Genomic DNA, 18,532 nt, shown 5'->3' with positions numbered 1-18,532 from the left:
CACACATGTTGGGTTTACATGTTTTATGGGGACATTCCATAGGCGTAATGGTTTTCATACTGTACAAACCGTACTTTCTATGGCCCTACACCTACCCTACACCTAAACCTAGCCCTCACAGGAGATTGTGCACACTTTTACTTCGTCAAAAAAACTCATTGTGCATGATTTACAAGCCTGTTTCCTCATGGGGACCTAAGAAATGTCCCCACAAGGTCAAAATCTACTGGTATTCCTATCCTTGTGGGGACATTTGGTCCCCATAACGTGATGAATACCAGGTACACACACACACACACACACACACACACACACACAGACATATATATATATATATATATATATATATATATATATATATATATATATATATATATATAGATCGATAGATAGATATGAGGGGTAGGGCAAAATTTGACTCCCTTTCAGTTAACTTTATAAAAAATGAATATGGCTTTAGAATTTCAATCAAAATACAAAACAGTTTAAATAAATTAGAGCAAGCAAATATGTATGAATTTATATACAGTACACTACCAGTCAAACACTTTTGAACAGTAAGATTTTTAATGTTTTTAAAGTATCTTCTGCTCACTCTTCTGCTCATGCTAAAAATTCAGCTTTTAAATCACAGGAATAAATTACCTTTTAAAATATATTCAAATAGAAAACAGATATTTTAACTAAATTTTACTGTTTTTGCTGTACTATGGATCAAGTAAATGCAGGCAGAGACGTCTTTAAAAAACATTATAAATCTTACTGTTCAAAAACTTTTGACTGGTAGTGTATATAGTTTATTTTTGTCCATTTTAAAATAGCATTTTAAATTTGAATTTGAATATTAAATTTGATTTTTTTTTATATTTTCAGTTGTCATTTTAATTTTTATGTGCTTAATTTTATGTGTGATTTTATGTGCTTTTGTAATTTTTTATGTTTCTGTATGTAACTTTAATGTATTAAAAGTATTTTAGTAATCATTTTATTTTATTTTTAGTAATGCTAGTACTGCTACTTATTTTATTTTACTTTACTTTTGTTAGTTGTTAGTTTTTCTTATAAATGTTAGCTGTCAGGTCACAACATTTACATTTTTCTTATAAATATTTTCATCTAATATTTATTTTTATTTCAACTTTATTTCAATTAACAACAAAAAATAATAATATTAATTAATTCTAGTTTTTGTTACCAATAACAACTATGATACACTATTACATACAAATATATATTTCGAAGAAAAAATAATAATGGAGTATGTTTTACAAGAAAATATATCAGCCAATATCAGTCTTTAAAGTTTTGTTTATGGTTACAAACTGCATCTTTGTCATTTTTTGTAAATTTGTTTTTGTGAAAACTGTTTTATAGCCAGCAAATTCTACAGAAGTAAATTCTACATTCATTTTTCAGCATATATTATAAACTTATTATGAAATATGGTGGAAAACGTATTTTCTGGATGTATATAATTTATTAAAACTATTATATTTAATCAATTAAATACACATTTCTGTAAACAAATTATTAATATAAATATACCTCATATACTTGGTCTATAACCATGTTTATTGGTAATATATAATAAAAAAAAATTGTAATGAAAGCAGAAGTTATCTTTTACATTTTATTTTTTTGTTTCAATTTTTTATTTCAGTTTTTTAATTATGCAAAATGTCCTAATATTGTAATCTCTCTCTGTCTCATACTATAGGATCGGTGGCTCTATTCCCATCGTGTTCTCATATTACTCTGAGTTTCTGGCTCAGGAGAAGCGTGGTGAGCATTTGAGCTGGCTCTGCATGTTCTGGATGATTGGAGGCATCTACGCTGCTGCCATGGCCTGGGCCATCATTCCCCACTATGGTAACTATCACGTTCACGTTGTTTGGGTGGTGTGCTGTTGCTTAATGGTTAATTGATCTCAGCTGGTAGCTGAAAGGTTGTAGATCCATTAACTAGCACCACTGTGCCCTTGAGCTGGACACTTAACCTCAGGTTACTCCAGAGGGGACTGAACCAGTAACTTTAGATGGAGATGTCACAAAAAGTAAACGCATCAATTATCGTGTCATGGGGTGATCAATAAAGATTTGGTGACAAAATTTGGTTATAAATCTCATCAGTTTCTCTTCACAAGTATGACATGATTTTAACTACCTAGTTGGCATGAATAATAAAAGTATATCAGTAAAGTACACTGTAATGCAATATATCTTTTCTATATCTTATAAAATAATTGTAACTTAAATGCATTGCATTAAATGCTGTTCTTCTGAACTTTCTGTTCATCAAAGAAACCTGAAAAAATTCTAATCAGCTGTTTTCAACATAATAGTAATGATAAATGTTTTTTGAGCAGCAAATCAGAATATTAGAATGATTTCTGAAGGATCATGTGACTAGAGTAATGATGCTAAAAAATCAGCTTTGAAATCACAGAAATAAAATACAATTTAAAATATATTTAAATAGAAAACAGTTACATACATTACATACATTTTTTAAAATTTGACTGTTTTTGCTTTACTTCAAATAAATGCAGGCTTAGTGGGCAGTAGAGACCTCTTTAAAACATTAAAAATCTTACTGTTCAAAAACTTTTGACTGGTAGTGTATAAAGCAATTAAATTAAGTGGTATTCTTTAGCATTACCTCTTTAAAAACTTACAGTAAATATATAATATATAATAAACTAAAATAGTGGCAATGGCATGAAGAACATCAAGATCAATTTTGACTGTGAAATATGAAAAGGCATTACATTTAATTCCTTTAGTTGCATATTTTGTATGCATTATGTAGGCTATTTAAAATGACACTAATCTTATGCAAAACGTTCAGCTTTAAATTGAATAAACCAGCATTACAATGCCAGCTTTGTGCCATCTTTGAATTTTGCTGATGTTAATAAAATTTTGTTATTAAAAGCCTGTAGTATTCTGATTGATTGATTGGATTAACTGAATAAATAGAAGAATTTGACATTAAAAGAAAACACAGATATATTTAATATGGTAAAAATTGCTCTTACAAAGGTAAAAATAAAATTTTGCCCCGTGGAAATCAATTTGAGTGTGCAAATGTTGCACCTTGATAAAAAAAAAAAAGTTTGTTTCTGATTCATTGCAACTAGTTGAGTAATATATGCCCTTTCCCTTTAACCAGGCTGGAGTTTCCAGATGGGCTCAGCCTACCAGTTTCATAGCTGGCGAGTGTTTGTGCTGGTGTGTGCGTTCCCGTCCGTTGCCGCTATCGCAGCACTGACCACCATGCCAGAGAGCCCACGCTTCTTCCTGGAGGTTAGTGATTTCCCACATCCCGGCTTTATGTTTTTTGGTTCATGCTGTAGAAAAAACATGCAGAATAAGTTCCTAAATCAAAGATGATTTTGCTGAAATATGTGTGTTTTGACAGAACGGGAAACATGATGAAGCTTGGATGATTCTGAAGCAGGTCCATGACACCAACATGAGGGCCAAGGGCTACCCAGAGAGGGTTTTCTCTGTGAGTACCGCTAGATTCACCATCAGAATGAACAATAACGTTAGAACGGAAGCGATCTGTGGAAATTGTAATTTCTCAGTATGAATAAGAAATGAATTATGCAGCCACGCTAATGGGTTTCCATTTATCGGGTCCAACTGGAGTCAAATTGGCTTTCATGCACTTTTAATGAAGGTCAATAAAGTTATTATTTAGATGTGAATTATTTTGCGAGTGTAAAGAATGTTCTGTAACTGTTACGGACCCTTTTAAAGTCTGTGACTGGCATTGTAAATCTTAGAATCTATTTGCTTTAATAAACACAGCTCACCTCTCATTGTCAAGTAGCTAATATAGGCTATTCTCGAGCAGATTCCCAGCAATTAACTACACAAAACTGAGAATATTAGTAAAGTATTAAGGCACATTTTGAAGCATGCTGTTGAATCCCCAGGTCACCACTATTAAGACTGTGAAACAGATGGATGAGCTGGTTGACATGGGTGGAGATGCCACAGCTTGGCATCTGCGCTGGAGGATCAAGCTGACCAACCTCTTCCATCAGGTAGAGTGCAAGAAACACTGCCAAAGTCACTGAAACGACAACTATTATATGAAATTTTGATTTCCAATTATCTAAAGAGGACATATTGGATACTTTTGCACATTAGTTTATATTATTATTATTTTTTTGCACCAAAAAGTCATCATTGTACACTAACATTAAAAGTTTGGTGTCGGTAAGATTGATTTTTTTTATTTTTGTGATAGAAATGAACACTTTTATTCAGAAAGCATGCATTAAAGTAATCAAAAGTGACAGTAAAGACATTTATAATGTTACAAAAGATTTCTATTAAAATGCTGTTCTTTTGAAATTTCTATTCATCAAAGAATCATAAATGTAAAAAGCTAACATAAATGTAAAAAAAATATTAGTAATATTAAAATAATAAATATAGAACATTGTTGTCAGTAAGAGTTTTTTTTTTGCAATAGAAATTAACACTTTTATTCAGAAAACATGCATTATATTCATCAAAAGTGACAGTAAAGACATTTATAATGGTACAAAAGATTTCTATTAAAATTCTTTTGGCATTTCTATTTATCAAAGAATCCTGAAAAAAAATGTAACTCAATTTTCACAAAAATATTAAGCAGCACCAGGGTTATTTTGAAAACTAAACCTATTAAAAGCAATTTTGTAAATTATAAAATAAAATAAAATATTAGATGAAAACATTTAACCTTCAGCCATTTAACATAAATTAACTAACAAGTTTATGTTGAAGCACAAAAATTACTAAATGAAAATAAATAAAAGCTAAAATAAAAAATAAACTGAACCTAATTAATAACATTTAAAAAGAACAGACACTAATAAAAATGGAAAAGCACATAACAAAATTACTAAAAAAGGAAAAAAACTAAAATTAAAATGATAAATAATACTTTAAAAAATATAAAAGCTAATTCAAAACATTAATAAAAACTATAAAAGTATATAAATAATAATAAAATAACACAGAGCAGAACAATTATAAATATATATATTTATAATTGTTTTTATAATGTAATTATTTTATATATAATTATTTTTATCACAATTATTATATTAATATATATTGAATATTTTTGTGGACAACCAAATCAGGATCTTAGAATGATTTCTCAAGGATCAAGGATTGATTCTGATTGACACATGTTTGCCACTTTAATTTTCATAAATTGTAAAGTGTGTCTGTAGTACATTAAACAGAGAAAATCCTGTTTTCCAAATGTTTATCTTGGGTTTCCAGGTGTGGAGCAACTTCCTGACAGTGTTTAACCCAGAGTACCGGAGGATCACCTACATGATGATGGCTGTGTGGTTTTCTATGTCCTTCAGGTAAACTACACAGCCTACATGCATTTCCCAACCCATCCTATGACTTGTCCCTCTGCATCATTTCTTCTGTTGCTCTCGGTCTCCAGCTACTACGGGTTGACAGTTTGGTTCCCTGACATGATCAAATACCTGCAGAAACAAGAGTACTCCTCACGCACAAAGGTCTTCATCAAAGAGAAAGTGGAGCATGTGACCTTTAACTTCACCCTGGAGAACCAGATCCACCGGAATGGAGAGTACTTCAACAACAAGTAAGCGCTGCTCACAGGCTGTATGCCAGACATATTTCAGTAAATAGGCCTGACCTTTCTATGAAAGGTGAATTGTGTTGTGACATTTTACTTACTTTTTAAAGGCATATTCCAGATTAAATGCAATTTAAGTGTGATAGAATGACATAACAACCTTGACTTTTGAGCATGCCTTTGTTTTGATTACATCTATGGCAGAATTCATCTACTGTTGGACAATGAAATTTGGTTGCTATTTGCGTTTTAGTAAAGAAAGTTTCAAAATGCACCATGCAATGTGTCCCTGGACCACAAAACCAGTCAAAAGTAACACAAGTATATTTGTAACAATAGCTAGCAATACAATGCATGGGTCAAAATTATTGATTTTTCTTTTATGTAAAAAATCAATAGGATATTAGGCAAAGATCATGTTCCATGCAGATATTTTGTACATTTCCTACCATAAATATATTAAAACTTCATTTTTGATTAGTAATATGCATCGCTTAGTAATTGCATTTGGACAACTTTAAAGGCGATTTTCTCAATAGTTAGATATTTTGCACCAGATTTTTAAATAGTTGTATCTCTGCCAAATATCGTCCTCTCCTAACAAACCATACATCAATGAAAAGCTTATTTATTCAGCTTTTGGTTTGGTTTGGTATGGTTTTATGGTCCACTTTGATGATTTCTGTTCAAAAACCTAGTCAGCTCCCTACCAAGATAGCAATTTAAGAAATCGAATGTGAATGTATGAAAATCTAATGCAGCATAATATGTATGCAAATTTTTAGTATTAGTTACAGGAACAACCCTGATCATACAGTATGTATCGTTTTAGAAAACAATCCCAGAATGTGTTGCTATAAAATCAGTCGAGTTGAGAGAAATACATTTCATTTAGGTGGATGCCTGTAGACCCTAAGAGAGCTCACTAGAGATTTAACAGAGCAATTGTCCCTTAGAAGCTTTAATGTGAAGCCTCTGATAGTGTGATCACCCTCTGGCCCTTTTGTGAAACCATTAATCAGACGGTGTCTTACAGTTTTGTTCAAATAATGTGTCCCAATTATCAGCAGCTGTTCCACTTCAGCTAGATTTGTGGGAAAGACTTCATCTAGTTTATGTTCAGCTAATCAGGAATGTGGTTTTATATACAAGCTAAACTCTCTAATGCATTTAGTATGTAGTTACCATGCAGTTTCAATTTCATGACCTTAAATAAAGTATCTTTATGGATTTGTCTTAACATGCACAACATATTCAATAGGAATGATACAAAACAACAAAGGAAATCTATTTAGTATCTTAATTGTTTCTCCATGAAGAGCTTTGAGTTTAAATAGAGACCAGATGGAGACTTTTACTTTGGTTTGTCACTGTATGTTTTTTTATTTTTGCTACAATATTTTAGGAGAAACATTTTAAAAATACACTACCAGTGAACAGTAAGATTTTTAATGTTTTTTTAAAGTAGTCTCTTCTGCTCACCAAGCATGCATTTATTTGATTCAGAGTACAGCAAAAGCTGTACAATTTTGAAATATTTTTAGTATTTAAAATAACTATTTTCTCTTTGAATATATTTTAAAATGTAATTTATTCCTGTGATTTCAAAGCTGAATTTTTAGCATCATTACTCTAGTCATATGCTCCTTCAGAAATCATTCTAATATTCTGATTTGCTGCTCAAAAAAACATTAATTATTATTATGTTGAAAACCGCTAAATAGAGTTTTTTCAGGCTTCTTTGATGAATAGGAAGCTTTTATGTGAAATAGAAATCTTTTGTAATATTATAAATGTCTTTATAATCACTTTTGATTAGTTTAAAGCATCCATGCTAAATAAAAATATAAATTCCTTTTATCCAAAAAAACAATTATACTGACTCCAGTATATACTGATTCCATTTTGTTACATAAGCTTTTTAACTCAGATAAATGCTGATCTTTTTATTCATCAAAGAATCCTGAAAAAAATTACTCAACTGTTTTAAATATTGATAATAATAATAATAATAATAATAATAATAATAATAATAATAATAATAATAATAATAATAATAATAAACAAATCAGCATATTACTATGATTCCTGAAGGATCAAGTGACACTGACGGCTGAAGTAATGCTAAAGATTTAGCTTTGAACACAGGAATAAATTACATTTTAAAATATATTTAAATAGAAAACAGTTATTTTAAATAGTAAAAATATTTCACACTATTACTGCTTTTGCTGTATTTTGTATCAAATAAATGCAGGCTTGGTGAGCAGAAGAGAATTCTTTAAAAAACATTAAAAATCTTACTGTTTAAAAACTTTGGACTGGTAGTGTATATATTTTTTCAGTATGTCTCTATGTTTTTGTTTGCTTTGTACTGTAGTCTTTCTCTGTTGATGTTTGTTTTGTTTTGATGCTTAATATTATATATTTTTATTAGTTTGATACATAATGTTTCATGCTTAGCGCAGGACAAACTAAACATGTGGTTATGGTGATTGCATTATCCTTGATCTAATTATCTATACATTGCGTATTTATACTTGAGCCACTTTGTAGAAGCGAAAGGAATTGTGAATACCTCTAAGCAATACAAATTTATTTGTTAATCATTTCTTTTTGACATTAAAGGTTCTTGAATCTGAAGATGAAGTCGATGGTGTTTGAAGACTCCCTGTTTGAGGAATGCTACTTTGAGGATATCACGTCAAGCAACACCTTCTTCAAAAACTGCACCTTTATCTCCACCCTCTTCTACAACACTGGTGAGAAAGACCACAGGTTTCACCCTCGCGGCTATGAGCTAAAATAGCACTACTGTTGAATGTGCGACTGACACATTCAGTCGTATAAAAAATATTTGAATTCCATCCACAGTCGTTCAAGCTTTGATCCTTCGTAAGAAGACACTCGTATGACATGTTTTTCTTGTAAAATGGCTCCAGTTTCTCGAGCTATTGAATGCATTGAAAATGTTTCAGGTATCCTAGCAACACCAGCTCAGATTCTTCCTCTGCCTGTCTGTGAAGGAATGACAATCTGCTTTTCCTGATTCAGTCCTGCTGGCCGTTTATGATTGTTTCTCTAAGCAGCTCGCAAATGAATGATGAGGCTGAGAAACAAAGGCTCTGTTCCAAAACCTACACTGCCAACCTGCAGTTTAATGTTTGCATAAATGCATTTGCAGATGCTTTTATCCAAAGCAACTTCCATTGCATTAGATAGTTCACCATCACCCTATTGATTCCTACAGGAGTCTAGAAGCGCTTACCTACTTAAAGAATTAGTTCACTTCCAGAATAAAAATTTCCTGATGATTTGCTCACCTCTATGTCATCCAAGATGTTCATGTCTTTCTTTTTGCAGTCGCAAAGAAATTAAGGTTTTTGAAGAAAACATTCCAGGATTTTTCTCCATATAATGAACTTCTATGGTTTGAACTTCCAAATCACAGTTTCAATGCAGCTTTAAAGGGCTCAGTGGAGGAATAAGGGTCTTATCTAATGAAGTGATCAGTCATTTTCTAAAAACAAAAAAAACAAAAATGTATATAGTTTTTAACCACAAATGCTCGTGCATTACATAATCATGTTGAAAAAGTCACGTGCGATTAGCTCTCCGTCCACATACTTCAGTTAAAGGGGTCCTATTATGCTTTTTCACTTTTTGAATTTTAGCCAGTGTGTGGTGCATATGTTTGGGCATTAAAACATCTGCAAAGTTACAAATCTCAAAGTCAACTCTAAAGGGAGATATTTCGCTTTTAAAAAATCCCTTTTCAAGAACTGCAACAAACAGCTCCTTTGAACTACAGCGTTTGTTTTCCGGATGCTACGATGTCACAATGCGGTCCATTAGAATATCATATAAATAAATCCAGTCTACGGAAATTGAAATCGTTGGCAGGTGGGGAGGGACGAGGTGGGGGATTAGCCTAACTTTAGCGATGTAGGATGGACAGCCGCTTCTGGGATGCTTCAGCAAGCCGCAGGGCGGCTCATATAAACGCGAGCATTGACTAAAGTGTCCGCAAACTGCTCCGGTAACCCTGTTGGAGCCACACCATTAATGTGTGCAGTATAGAGGGTCAAAACACATGCAGAGCCGCGGCTGATGTAAACACAAGCATTGACTAGAGTGACATTCATCGGTGGTCGTGTCGGAGCCATTCCGTAGACGTGTGCAGTGTGTGGTAAGAGATTTATTCATCATACAGTGTCGCTAGCTTTATTAGCCTTATGCTGGAGCTGGTTTTGGGCATGTAAATAATTAAATAAATTAGCACAATAATGATAATATCACGTATCAGCGATCTCGCAGGCTGACGATAGGACCAACATTACTGTAGCATATTTTTTACTCACCCTCCATGCATCCTCGGTGTATATGGCTTCCTTCTTTCAGACAAATGCAATCGGAGTTATATTAAATATAATCCTGCCACTCCCAAGCTTTAGAACGGCATACACTGAATGGCATAGACAAGTGTTTCTTGCCATCTGTCCAAAACAAGTTGATCCATAATAAAAAGTGCCTCACATGGCTTCGGAGAGGTCAGTGAAATCCTCCTTTTTTGTAAGAAAAATATCCATATTTAAAATGTAAGAATCACTTTAATCTAGCTTGCGCAGTTGTACATGTAACTTGCTGCTTAGGGAAGGGGCGTGGCAGGACTGAAACGCCTGTTCGTCAATTGCAAAGCAGTAGGACTGCTAACCAATCACAACACATTTCGTTTTCTGGAAGGCGGACCTTCATCAAACCCAGAACTAATCGAGCCATTTGTGCCAGCCTGGGGAGAAAGCTATTGTAATAATGTAAATTATGTGAAAACAATGCGTTTTTCTAACCACCAAGCATGAGAGCATGTTTTAGTGAACCCCTAAAACAAAATAAAGACATTGTAAAAGCGCATAATAGGACCCCTTTAAAAAAGCTAGGGTAGGACAAAAAACTCCATCTCATTATTTCTTCCAACTTCAAAACTGAAATCTGAGAAGTCTGAAATTGATGTTTTGCCTCATTTTGTAAAGGGCGTTTGACTTTCTTTGCACATTTGCTTTGTAAACAGTGGGTCGGTACTTCCACCTACATTATTATGTAATGCATGAGGTCGAGCAAGTGCAAGATGAACATTTGTGGTTAAAAAATATATACATTTGTATTTTTTTTTTAGACAATGACCAATTGTTTTGCTAGATAAGGCCCTTATTCCTCGGCTGGGATCGTGTAGTTTGAAGCCACATTGAAACTCCTATTTGGACCCATTGGAACCCATAGAAGTCCACAATATGAATATCCTCAAAAATCTTAATTTCTTTGCGACTGAAGAAAGAAAGACATGAACATCTTGTATGACATGGGGATGAGTAAATTAAAAGAAAGTTTTTATACTGGAAGTGAATTAATCCTTTAAACCAGTGTAATGGAAGAATATCTGCTGTATTGCTTAACAAGTGCTCTCATCTGTTTTCAGACTTGTTCAAGTACCGGCTGATCAACAGCAAACTCGTCAACAGCACCTTTCTGCATAACAAAGAGGGCTGTATGCTGGATTTCAGCGATGAGAACAATGCGTACATGATCTATTTCGTCAGCTTCCTTGGGACACTTGCCGTCCTGCCTGGGAACATCGTGTCTGCTCTGCTTATGGACAAGATTGGACGTCTAAGAATGCTGGGTAAGAAAAACAAGTTGCATCAGTGCTGAACAATTTCTAGAGCTCAGAATGAGGTCTTGTTAAGAATAATAAACATTGCTTTTCACTTTCCAGCGGGTTCCAGTGTGATTTCCTGCATCAGCTGCTTCTTCCTGTCATTTGGAAACAGTGAATCTGCTATGATCGCTCTGCTTTGTCTATTCGGGGGCATCAGCATTGCGTCGTGGAATGCCCTGGATGTGCTAACGGTGGAGCTGTACCCGTCGGACAAGAGGTGGGCCGAGCTCATATTTCACAATTGTCCCCTTTTCTCTCTGCGTGTGTATTAAACAGTGATCTCAATACATATCTGGGCACTTGCACCACTTGAAAATGTATAATTGTCAAGGAATTAGACCAAAATGTTTTCATGCTGTGTGAAATGAGTAGAAAGATTAATAGATCAAAAGTATGTCAGTAATTCTGTGCTGCATTGCCACTGCAGTGCAGATCAAATACATCATACTTTAGGGGATATCTATAAATTCTCAGTCAAAATGAATGAAGACTCCATGACTCTGCCATAAAGTACTATGCATTATTTCTAAGTCAAATATGTTGACAGTGCCTGCTTAACAATATGTGCTCTTTAGCACCCCCAAGAGTTCAGTCGCTGAACAAACACTTGATTTCTAAAATGTTTTTCAGATTCAGAGATGCTGAAGTACTTACACTCATACAAATATAGGTTACAAACGTTTTCCAGCAATGCCACTGTTTTAGGAGAACCTTTTCGTAAACATTTTTTACAAAATATTTTTTTTTCTTAGTGTGAACCTTTTCTACTATAAAGTTCCATAGAGGTTAAAGGTTTTTTATGGAACCGAAGATTACAATAAAGAACCTTTATTTTTAAGAGTGTAGAATGATTTCTGAAGGATCATGTGACACTGAAGACTGGAGTAATGACGCTTAAAATTCAGTTTTGCCATCACATGAATAAATAGGAAAAAAGTTATTATAAAATGTAATGATATTTTGCAATATTACAGTTTTTTGAGCAAATACACTGCCATTCGAAGATTGGGATCAGTAAGATTTTTAATGTATTTGAAAGAAGTTTGTGCTCATTAAGGCTGTATTTATTTGATCAAAAAATACAGAAAAAAACTAATTTCGTGAAATATTATTGCAATTTTAAATAACAGTTTTATATTTTAATATACTTAAAATTTAATTTATTCCTGTAAAGCAAAGCTGAATTTTCAGCATCATTACTCCAGTATACAGTGTCACATGATCCTTCAGAAATCAGAAATTGTGCTGCTTAATATTTTTTAGGACCAGTGATACTTTTTTTATACTTTTTTTCAGGATTCTTTGATAACTAGAAAATTTGTGAAAGTTTGGGGTCAGTACATTTTTTCTTTCTTTTTTTTTTAAAGAAATAAATACTTTTATTCAGCAAGGATGTGCCGAATGGATAAAAAGTGATAGTAAAGACTTACATTATTAGAAAAGAGTTCTATTTTAAATAAATGCTCTTCTTTTTAACTTTTGTTTTAACTGTTATCATTAGAATGATTTCTGAAAGTTCATGTGACACTAAAGACTGGAGTAATGGCTGATGAAAATTCAGTGCTGCATCACAAAAATAAATGACATTTTAAAGTATATTAGTATAAATAGGAAACCAATATTAGAAATTGCAATAAAATTTCACAATATTTCTGTTTTTGCTGTATTTTTGATTAAGGTGAGACACTGCAGGCAAAAACACTGTCAAGTTTGAGATTTTGGCTTTTTGGTGTTTCATAAAGTGTGTTTTCAGACTAGTGGAAAGAAAACGTCCAAAAGACAGTGTTATTACAAGTTATTCTTTTATAGCACTTTATCTATTTGTGTCAATAGATTTCAATTTCAATACATATTTTTTAAAGGCTGTTTTCTCAAAATGCGTTTTCTTCTCCTACACTGAGCCATAAATCTCCACTTCAGTAGCACTTACACACACAGCAAACTTTACGTTTTTATTCCTGTCTATATTCTGAAGGTTTTTACAGAGGGGTTTGTTCATATATAATTTGCTTGATTTTATACAACATTTTATTCCCCCCAAAATGGTAAAAAAAAAATACAGTTTTCTGTCTGTTCTAAGTTTTTAAGTCATTTCTGGTCAAAAAAACTTGCTGGTTGAATAAAAGTAACTTTAAGTCAGGGGTATGAATAATTTCGGGCTTGACTGTAGATAGATAGAAGGACAAGTTTCCTAACATTTATATAATATTTGTGACCCTGGACCACAAAACCAGTCTTAAGTCGCTGGGGTGTATTTGTAGCAATAGCCAAAAATACAGTGTATGGGTCAAAATTATTGATTTTTCTTTTATGTCAAAAATCATTAGGAAATTAAGTAAAGATCATGTTACATTAAGATTTTTTGTAAAATTCCTACTGTAAACCTATCAAAATGTAATTTCTGATTAGTAATATGCTTTGTTAAGAACTTAATTTGGACAACTTTAAAGGTGATTTTCTCAGTATTTTGATTTTTTTGCACCCTTAGATTCCAGATTTTCAAATAGATGTATCTCGGCCAAATATTGTCCTATCCTAACAAACTATACTTCAATAGAAAGCTTATTTATTGAGCTTTCATGTGATGTATATATCTCAGTTTTGTCAAATTTAACCTTATGACTGGTTTTGTGGTCCAGGGTCACATTTAATCTTTTTCTCCTTTTCCACAGAACTACAGCCTTCGGCTTTCTGAACGCCCTCTGTAAGTTAGCCGCAGTTCTGGGCATCAGCATCTTCCAGTCGTTCGTGGGCATCACTAAAGCGGTGCCCATCCTCTTCGCGTCGGGGGCTTTGGCAGTCGGAAGCTTCTTGGCTCTCAAGCTCCCTGAAACTCGCGGTCAGGTGCTTCAATAGTGCAGCGTTCCAGCACGCAGGTGGCGGCGTTTGAGTTTGAGTTTGACCCTGTCCGTGAGTGAGCAATGCTGGAAGCAGCCGAAAACAAATCCCACATTTACAGTTATCTTCATTCCTCCAATATGTGCAATTGTATTCTTATTTCATTTAAATTTGAGTTCATTCAAATCTACATGTATAGATATGTTCCCTGCTGATGTCTCACAGAAATATCGGAAACCCGTGTGTGTGTGTGTCTGTGTAGAAAACTGCCATGTTAAACACATTCCAGCTTTACGTTACGGAACGAATGTGAAATTTAACATGTTCATTTTAACTTTCCCTTTAATCTTCATCCAAGCCATCACGTGATTTGATAAACCATCACTGAGGACCCGTGAAATCAGTAGGTAGATATATTTGAATGGACAGTGTTGATTTAGATGTGCTGGTGATGGTTATTGTTGTTGCTTTACTCTAGTCCGTTGTGTCCCAAAAACGTAAAAACCGTGCAGTGCCGCATTGTCTGCAATATCGGCTCAAGCACTCCTCACTTTTTAGATGTTTTAATGCATTAACACTGACATAACATTACTGTAAACAGTGGTTCACTCGTTTTGGGTTTTACTCCATCTGAAGAATTCGGTTGTTCATCCAAAATGTCTGATTATTGACGTTGTTGTGCATGCAACGAAGCGTGACGATTCATACGAATATGCTTGACGATAGTGAACATAACTGATGAAAGTGCTCTGTATTACCTATGATGTAAAATATGAGATAAGTGACATGATGGGTTGTCATTTGTATGGTTTAGTATGCCATTGTTCATCACAGAGTTCCTATTGAGATCCAGAGTAGATTCAGTTGCGTGGCTTTTTACATTACATTCGCCCCGTTTTCATACAAAAAAACTAAAGGAAAAAATACATAAATGAAGCACAATGTGGTTTGATTAAACTGTCAAAAACAATAGTTTATTTTGATGATTATGTAAATTATGTATTGAATATAAATATATAAAAATTAGCTGTAATTCAAGTCTGTCTGTTTGAACACTCAAACTATTATTAAATATACAAACATCTATATATATATATATATACATAAGAAAAGATATTTACATGTTCAAATGTTGAACTAGTCTCAACATGTCTTAGATAGATTCCATTTGATGTATGTATATACGGTTTATCTGTTCATTAAGGGATTTTGTTTTTGTATCAAAGCAAATATATTAAAAAATGACAGGACAAGTCAATACACTAATTTGCAGCACACACAAACACCCTCCTTCACGTTTTCTCTTGTGTTCTTGTAAAGAAACAGAGGTATCCGTCTGTGTGTGGGTACGTGTGTAAGTATGGAAGTATGTGTGCTTGCATGTGAAACGTTGAGTGTTCTCTGAATATTTGTATTTATTTATATAACTGTTTATGAGAGTTTGATTTTATAGTATTTTTTACTTTGAGTATCTGTAGAAACAGATGTAGTGCCACATGCAGGGTGAATTTTTTGCTGTATCGTTGACCTGATGTTCAGTTCTTTGGTGACTTGGTAGCAGTTACTGAACATAGCATCAAAAAAGAAGCGAAAACCCGACGGATTTTAAAAATCATTCCCATCAAGCATTTGATGGAAAGCGAAAACTAAGGATATACAATTCTGCTATGTTTTACCAAGCACAATTACTAGGAAACTAGGTAATGAAGCAAAAAATTCAGAGAAGACAAAACCCCATCTGGCTGGAAGCTATATTTCAGCCCTGTTGCTTGTAAACACAGCCGGTTTTTGGTGTCATTCAACGTTCTTTACTGCCATTTTGTAGGATAGCAGCCATATTATGTGCTCAGAGTAGACACACAATACAACCAACCATCTTTAGATTTTCAAACACTTCAACCAAAGCGGTTACCGAACACAAACGATTAATTTTAGGCGCAAGCTCTTAAAAAACAGCCTTACAGCTCATTTCAATTGGAGAAAATCTAGAAACTGCCATCCCTGCCGTGACCGTCGGTCACCAGTAGCGTCACAGATGCTGTAGTGACAATCTTTACGTGTGCCATGTGTGACCGTGCGCATCTTTAATTGCCAAATATTTTCTACGTCCTCGGTTTGTACTGGCAGATCTCACATCACGGCAGACGAAAACGTTATGAAAAAAGAATATGAAAAACAAACCGTTTATTCAGGTGTTTTACTCAGATGGGATGGGTTTAAAACGAGCCGAAAGAAAACAATATTAAAGATTTGGTTGGTCAGTAAACTAGATAATTGTTTGTACGCACACATATATATATAGAACTTCTTCGATGTCACTGTCAAAACGGCCCATCGAACGCATTTCCAAACAGTCCTGCAGTTTGTAACCCTCCATATGGTCACATCTCCAACGTGTAGCTGTTGTTCCCGTCATTGAATTTCGATGAGTATGTCATAATTGCTGTTGTATGCTGTGAATTACAGTAACTAATCTCAGTGAAGCTATGACTTATCTGTGTACAAGCAGTCCTGGATTTGGTCCTCACTTCAGATTGTGTACTGGTTGGGTTTTGTTACAGGGTCTTTTGTATTTCTAAACGTGTTCACTTAGCAACAATCAATCTCGTGTGCAAAAAGAAATCAAAGCAATAAGTGGTAAACATGTTCGCTCTGCCCCCGAACTATTGGGCAAGAAAGCACACTAAAATATCCGCTGGCCATATTCGATGAAACAGCAGCCGAAAGAAAACAACAGGCCGACATCCGTGTACTCTACAAATATACCATAGGTCTTCTGATGCTTTTGTCAGTTTCAATGTATTGCCATAATTTAAATGTGACAGAGAGTTTATCACCTTATCATTGTACTGTGCTGTAGAGATTGTAGATGTTTGTATGTAAATGAATAAATATGTGGAACAATAAAACAAAAAGATAAAAACGTTGAACATGAGAAATAGCGTACTACTGTATGTTGTTCATTTTGTGATTTGTTTTTTTGTACATGAGAATGGAAATGTTGACATTATCGCTGAATATAGAGACTATTCCATCCTTACCGAATTGGTTCTGTATTACAGTTTGTGAGAGATTTACTTTGCGTTTTTTGACTCGTATTCTGGGGATCGCAACTGCGCTTGTGCAGTTAAAACTGTCCCTCAATGGATTTAAAATATACATACGAATAATAAACAAATGGTATAATGCTTGAGTAGATTATTGGAGTTCTTTATGCACCACTTAGACAAACTTTATTTGCATACTCAACTAAATTCTGTCGTTGTTTACTCACCCAAATTACTTCTTTTGAGAGACACAAACATAAATGTTTAGCAGAAGGCCCAAGGCCTGAATTTCCAGACAAATAAAAATAGTTAGTTGCTAGGTTTAGAAAAAAGGCTGGGAAAAGCAGCGGACATTTGTGATTTTTTTTAGGCCTCTGGTCTCATCCACTTCCAGCTATTTTTAGCTCTACAATACAGCTCGTTTTGCTGCTTGATATTGCAAATTGTTGTGTCTTACCATATTATTTTAATGTATTATTTACTGCACGTTGTTATTCTTCTTGTTATTTCCCTATAGCGACTAATGAACTGAAAGTCTCACCCATAGGTTTACTCTCGCGTTGAAGAATTGAATTCGAATTCTATTTACGACTGCTTATTTGGCACCAATTCAAAATAGATCGAATTAAAAAGATATAACTGGAACAGAAATGACAGGAATGCTTATGCATCTAGTTCTTGAGTCCTCAAGAAAGCAAATTGTGATTGGGGTGCTAAACAAGTAAAGTTTTTATGTAGCCTAAACAATTGAGGTCAAAACTTTACATACACCTCACAGAATCTGCAAAATGCTAATTATTTTACCAAAATAAGAGGGATCATATAAAATGCCTGTTATTTTTTTAGTACTGATCTAAATAAGATATTTCACACAAAATATATTTACATATAGTCCACGAGAGAAACAAATAGTTGAATGTATAAAAATGACCCCGTTCAAAAGTTTAAATACACTTTATTCTTAATACTGTGTTGTTACCTGATAAGACCAGTTTGTTTGTTTAGCGATATTTGTTCATGAGTCCCTTGTTTCTTGATGTTAAACTGCCTGCTGTTCTTCAGAACAATTCTTCAGATTCTTCCCACAAATTCTTTGGTTTTTCAGCATTTTTGTGAATTTTGAACCCTTTCCAACAATGACTGTATGATTCTGAAATCATACTGAGGACAACTGAGGGACTCAGCTAATACAGAAGGTTAAAGCACTCGCTTTTGAATGAAGATGTGTACATTTTTCTTAATTTGCCTAAATATCTTTTTTTTTTTTCATTTAGAACTTCCCTTCAGAAGCTACAGAAGATACTTACAA

General features: G+C 33.7%; 1 protein-coding gene across 2 annotated transcripts in view; it reads left to right on the top strand.

The window, feature by feature from the left end:
- The window catches only part of sv2a (synaptic vesicle glycoprotein 2A), a 56,629-nt gene extending 39,265 nt beyond the window's left edge, over window positions 1–17,364 (top strand). Inside the window, exons 1-10 of one of the 2 annotated variants that reach the window (XM_073847240.1) lie at window positions 1,723–1,869; window positions 3,172–3,305; window positions 3,421–3,510; window positions 3,944–4,054; window positions 5,292–5,380; window positions 5,467–5,631; window positions 8,254–8,387; window positions 11,099–11,302; window positions 11,396–11,555; window positions 14,011–17,364. In XM_073847240.1, coding sequence (XP_073703341.1) covers window positions 1,806–1,869; window positions 3,172–3,305; window positions 3,421–3,510; window positions 3,944–4,054; window positions 5,292–5,380; window positions 5,467–5,631; window positions 8,254–8,387; window positions 11,099–11,302; window positions 11,396–11,555; window positions 14,011–14,194 — 1,335 coding nt within the window. In that variant the 5' untranslated portion in view covers window positions 1,723–1,805 and the 3' untranslated portion in view covers window positions 14,195–17,364. Of the gene's footprint in view, window positions 1–1,722; window positions 1,870–3,171; window positions 3,306–3,420; window positions 3,511–3,943; window positions 4,055–5,291; window positions 5,381–5,466; window positions 5,632–8,253; window positions 8,388–11,098; window positions 11,303–11,395; window positions 11,556–14,010 lie in introns of those variants that run through there. The other variant, XM_073847241.1, reaches the window with a different exon arrangement.
- The last annotated feature ends 1,168 nt before the right edge of the window (window positions 17,365–18,532 follow it).

The sequence above is a fragment of the Garra rufa genome, chromosome 9 (assembly GCF_049309525.1).
Source record: "Garra rufa chromosome 9, GarRuf1.0, whole genome shotgun sequence".
Lineage (NCBI taxonomy): Eukaryota > Metazoa > Chordata > Actinopteri > Cypriniformes > Cyprinidae > Garra > Garra rufa.
Note: the sequence above shows the minus strand (reverse complement) of the source record. Positions and strands in the feature narration are given on the sequence as shown.